This window comes from Bactrocera latifrons, unplaced genomic scaffold (assembly GCF_001853355.1).
Source record: "Bactrocera latifrons isolate USDA-ARS-PBARC rearing strain unplaced genomic scaffold, ASM185335v1 scaffold_616, whole genome shotgun sequence".
NCBI classification, from domain to species: Eukaryota; Metazoa; Arthropoda; class Insecta; order Diptera; family Tephritidae; genus Bactrocera; species Bactrocera latifrons.
The window spans coordinates 3,635-9,573 of NW_017537286.1; the positions used below are offsets into that span (position 1 = coordinate 3,635).

The 5,939-nt window shown below is 39.9% G+C and overlaps 1 protein-coding gene across 1 annotated transcript; it reads right to left on the reverse strand.

The window, feature by feature from the left end:
- Window positions 1-2,828: 2,828 nt before the first annotated feature.
- On the reverse strand, window positions 2,829-5,929 carry LOC108975130. The gene is made up of 3 exons (XM_018943432.1): window positions 4,897-5,929; window positions 2,976-3,332; window positions 2,829-2,920 (listed from the first exon to the last, which is right to left on the reverse strand). The coding sequence occupies exons 1-2, from the start codon at window positions 5,449-5,451 to the stop codon at window positions 3,312-3,314; spliced, it is 576 nt and encodes a 191-aa protein (XP_018798977.1). The 5' UTR covers window positions 5,452-5,929; the 3' UTR covers window positions 2,829-2,920; window positions 2,976-3,311.
- Between the last annotated feature and the right edge of the window lie 10 nt (window positions 5,930-5,939).

Genomic DNA, 5,939 nt, shown 5'->3' on the forward strand with positions numbered 1-5,939 from the left:
TAAGATCACCCTCGGCAACAAGGCCGAATGGAGCGACTCCGCTCTCGAGCTACTACTCAGGGATGTCTTGATCAGGTGGTACACCGACGGCTCGAAAACGTCGGAGGGAATTGGCGCAGGGGTCGCAGGACCACGTACAAAACTCTCCATACCTATGGGTAGGTTTCCGAGCATATTCCAAGCGGAGATATTTGCTATAGGTCGGTGCGTAGAGTTAAACCTCCAATGCGGCTATCGCAACGAACGTATAACTATACTAAGCGATAACCAAGCGGCACTCAAGGCGATCTTGTCATACCTGTTAAAATCGCTATTGGTGCAGACCGGCTGAATAGTCTGGCATAATGCAACCAAGTGCATCTTATTTTGGTGCCAGGTCACAAAGGCATCGCCTGAAACGAACTGGCCGATGAGGTTGCCCGCTCTGCAGTAACCACCAGCATGGTAGGACCGGCACCTTTCAAAACGGTAAGTCCCTATACTATAAAAGAACAGTTCCGCAAGGATGAAGCAGTGGGTAGGGAGAGAAATTGGCAACAACTTCCAGACTTGTGTCACGCAAAGTTGGTAATGAATGGTTATAACCTCAAATGGTTTAAATTTATAATCAATCTACCAAGAGATAAAGTCAGACTACTGGTCGCCTTCTACACCGGTATTGCAAACTCAAGACGCACTTATTCAACATGGGCCTAGCTTCTTATGCAAATTGCGGGTTCTGTGACTTGGAATCCGAAACTCCAGAGCACCTGCTAATGGATTGCACAGCAGTCTGTACACATAGCCTCATTAGCACCTAGCAGTATATTGGAATTCAACAATTTTCTGGGGCTAGTTGAGACGCTGTGAGTTAGGAGAGGGAACACTAGACCCTAGGTCGCAGTGCAATATTAATTTATCTATCTATCTATCTACTGATTATCAAGTACAGGAAATATATCAGACGGACTGTGCACTGGACTGGTAGAACATAAGTCTAAACATGTGTCTAAGCTCGATTTCGCTTCCTCATCATTCATTCATTCCGCAACACTGTTTTTCCCATTTTTTAAAGCCTATATGGACCGATTATGAAGTGCCACAAGTCAATCAAACATTGATATTTCTTTTCAACGATATCAGTCCAAGACTCTTCGACCTATCGTTAATGTGCCCTGATTTATGGCCAATGCCCAAATTTATAAAAATCAAAAGAGCAGCTCAATACATCAAGTCTTAGATCACATCCGTTTCAAGTTGAGCTAAATAGAGAAGGCGAAACGTCCCCAGGGTTGTGCGCTCGTTTTCGAACCTGCAACGTAACCCCAATTAAAAGGAAAACAGCAATGTCGAATGAGAGACCTCTTTTTAATTACGACCACTGCAAACGCATTAAGGATTACAATTTGAGGCTCCCTTAATTGGGAAAGTTCCTCTGCCCAACTGGTTGATTCCCTCGTTAGCGTAAAGGCTGACATCACCGCCGTCCAAGAAGTGCGATGGAGGAGACAAAGACTGAAACGAGTAGGTCCTTGTGACATATAGTACATTGGCCATATAAAGGAGTTCAAATTTGGTGTGGGATTCGTGGTGGGAGAGAGACTCTGTCGCCGAGTCATGACATTCAACCCGCGTCAAAGCGAAGTTCTTCAGCATATCGCTCATTTGCGCCCAATTCCGCGGGAAGTGAGGGAAGAAGTGAACACAAATGTCTTCTGTGCGCGGGGTTTAGAGCGCACCTATGAGATCTGCCCCGCCATGATTCCAAAAGGGAAGAGGGACGCATTTGCAGACAAAAAAGAGATCCCGAAATGCATGAGTATAGAGAGGTTGACATGCTGGTCAAGAGGGGTAATGCTCAAAGTTTTTACGAAAAAATGCCAGGTTTTAAGACCAGAGCATTCTCCTGTAGCACCCCCAGAAGTGATCTGGCGACTGATGCCCGATACGAACAGCATACTAAAACTTTGGAGAAAGCACTTCTCAAACCTAATAAATGGCAACGAAAACTTAGCACCAGGAGATGGTGGTCCCGAACCTCCAAATGATGACGATAGAACCTCTCGAACATGAAGAAGCTCGAACAGCAATTCCCCGTTAGGGTATAAACTTTCTCAACATCGCATATAAGGTTCTATCGAGCACACTGTGTGAAATATTAAAGACCATAATCAAAAAACACTATTAGGATCGGGAAGAATCTCTTCGAGCCTTTCAATGCCAAACAAGGTTTCAGATAACGCGACTTCCTATCGTGTGACTTCTTCAATCCACTCCTTGAGAAAATAATTCGAGCAGCAGAACTCAATAGAGCAGGTAACATCTTCTATAAGAGTGTACAGCTACTGGCGACCGCCGATGGTATTGATATCATTAGCCTTAGTGTTAGTGGTGAATTCTACTTTCTCCAGACCAGATAAGGAAGCGAAGCAAATTGGTTTAGTGGTGAACAATGGTTCCTGTAATGGAACAAACACTCGTCGGACTTGCGACTTGGCTCCTACGTCATCGTTGGGAGTCAGAACTTAGAACTTATTTCGTCTATCTTGGAACCAATGTTAACACCAACATCTATGTTAGCCTCAAAATCCAACGCAGAATAACTCTTACTAACGGGTTCAACTTCACACTTGTCTTGCTATATGGTGCAGAGGTACAGACAATGACAACATTCGATGAGTCGGTGCTAAGAGTTTTCGAAAGAAAGATTCTGCGGAAGAGTTATGGTCTTCTTCTAATAATATTAAATATTAAATTTGCATTTAATATTAAATTTGCATTTAATTCACATAATGACGACTGAAAAGATTGTGAATAAATAAGTTTAAAAAAAAATTTAATTGGTCAGGATTACCCTTTATATTGTCCAAAACAATTGTGACCGGGTTTGTTGTTTGCTGCTCCGTCCACCTAAACTCTCTGTTTATCCGCCATCTATTTTCTATAAATATTTAATTAATTAATTTTAAAATAATATTATATTTAAATATACTTACATTTTTCATATTACTGCGGAGAAATCAAAACGCGAGAAAAGAATAAAAAGATGAATGTAATTTTACTGATAATAGTCTCGCAGAGTTGCATTCTTGCCGCAAAATAAATTTGCTTGTAAAAATGAACAGGTGTTTTCCGATATTGCCATTTTGCGAAATTTGCAATAAATGCCATATGAGTACCACTATTACCTCTTTTATCCCTGTTGCTTGTATTCGTGCTATCTATTCTCGCCTATTGGAGTAAATACCGGTAAATCAAAATGTTCACAGACATTCTGGGTCGAGTATAAACTTCAACTTTATTATATATGGCACCCCAACTGTTATGAATAGTTATTCTCTCAGCTGGAAGAACTGGAAATTGATGCGTCCAAGTGGTGAGTGTTTTTATTCTTTTTAAGCATATAAAACTAAAATTATGATAGTGAGTGAAGTTACCATAAAATTTCTCAGGTGATTGTGCTCATTTAAATTAATTTGCTGATAGTTATTAGTAATTGGAGGGCAGTAAAATACAAATATCATAATTGTGTTATCAGGCACAGAGTACAGTTTCGTTACATGCTCACAAATGTGTTATCTTCCCAATTTCTAGGAAGATTTTTCGATTTGGGCAACAGCGATGACGTTGAAGCAGTCCTAGATATTTTAGATTCATCTGATATAGACTTCMGTGATGATGATGACAATATAGATGAAACTTGGACTCCGTTTAACGTAAACGCTGGTGGAGAAGAAAGCGATAAAAGTACAGATGACAATGAAGGGGATCCAGAAGCTCAACAATCAAACTTCGCGGGCCCAGCGGTCATATAACCGTCACCGAACGCTATACCTAAACCCCACCCCAGGAGAGAAATTTGGAAAATGCACCCTTTCCGAACACACAACTTCCTTTAAGTTATGGTTGTTAAAATCAAATAAGGGTGAAGACACCTTTAGAATACTTAATTAATTATTTTCCGGAATACCACTATGAGAATGTGGTGAAATTTACCAAAAAGTGCGTCTTGGCTAATCCTGGCCAAGAGGCGCGTTATGTAACAGCCGATACCGATAGTTCAACCCATCATAGACATGATTAGGAAGCGCTGCATTGAATTGGCAACTGATATCACAAACTACTCGATGATACGAGCAAATGATACCATTCACTGGAAGATTCCCTACTCGGCAGGTAATCAGATCAAAACACCAGCCTATTGGATTAAAAAATCTTGTATGCGCAACTTCTACAGGCATTGTAGTAGATTTTGAAGTCTTCCAAGGGGCAGGGACATTTGAAGACTGCGGTCTTGGACATGGGCCATCTATAGTTATGCGACGAATAAAACAACTTACCGAAAAGCAGCCAAATATATTTCGACAGGTTTTTTACTACAATAAAACTCGTAGAATCGCTTTACCAAATGAATTATACTGCAACTGGTGCAATAATGGCAAAAAGGATACCTAAATGTGTTAAATTCCCTCTGGATAAAGATATGAATCGAGATGGTATATGCCAGTTTATAAATAATAATAACGTAGCTCTTGTGAAAAGGAAGGATACAAAAAAGAAATCTGAAACGCCGGTTGCCCGTTGAAATATCTTCACTAATTGAAAATTATAACATGTTTATTTATTTATTTATTTATTAAATGAAAAATAATAATACAATTATTATCTTAAGTAAGAAAGCAGTAAGAAGCATTAGCTGCCAGGGCTTACGGCTTACTGCTCTAATAAAACTATATTGTCTTAGAATATTAATATATTAGCCAGTAAAAGGTAAATATGAGATCAATATTACTGTCAGTACAATTATTAAAATAATCGATGTTAGTAAAGAAGTTATTTGGATCTAAGATAAATTACAAATAGGGAATTAAATTAACTTTCTAAGGCCAGTTTTCTACAAAAATTCGGCTACCTTACCTTGTGGATGTTTTCTTCAGAAAAAGCCTTGAGCGTATTTGAAATGGGTTGGTCATCAAAGCCAGTTGTATTGAAGTTCGAGTAATAGTTTTGCACACTGTTCCAAGAATTTGTTTTCTGTTCTTTAAGGAAGTAATTGACGAGTAGGAAGATATTCTTCCTCACCATATAATTGAAAGTAAATAATGGCTCCATAGCTACGGATTTTGCTTTCAGATCCACTAATTCGTTGCCAATAATTCCTGCGTGACCAGGAATCCACATAATTTTGATTTCTGTGGCTTTTCGTATAAGTTTGGTGCGTATTTCAGCGATTAGGGGTACCTTGTTAGTAATATTCATGATASTAGCAATAGTTGACATACTGTCTGTGCAGATTATCGTCTTGTCGTTAGATTCTGAGGCTGCTAGTATTGCGTTGTATACTGCAACCGCCTCTGCCGTATACACTGATCCATAATTTGGTAGATACCCTGCTATTACTGTTTTSCCATCGGCTTGGACCACAGCGAATGACGTGTGGTCCTTCGACTTTGACCCATCGGTATAGTACATTTTCCATTCGTCCCGAAAAGGAGCTATGTATTCTTCAAAAAAGGCGTTGGAATACTGTTGGGCTTGTGGTTGACTTGGCGTGATTTGTTAAACCGATAAGGAAAGATGAGTAGCTTAAGTCCCAAGGTGGTGAGCTGACGAGAGGCAGATGGTTTCGAGTCTATTCCTAAAATTTTAGCGTATTCCAGCACTCTGTGTAATGTTGGCGTGCGTCTTGGGGTTTTACTAGCGGCCCATATCGTTGTGATAGTGTCATAAATATAACTATTTCTGCAGAGAAAGGTCTTTGGGATAATCCTCATAGCGGTATATTCAATTCTTTCTTGTAAGGTAGGCATCCTAGCTTCGGCTAAGATGCATTGAATCGGGGATGTTGGAAAGGCGYRTATACTCCTTCGAACGGCTGCATGATACGTCGAAGAGATCAGTTTTATATTACTCTTTGCACTATTTCCGTATATTGGTAAGCCATAGTCAATCTTCGACAA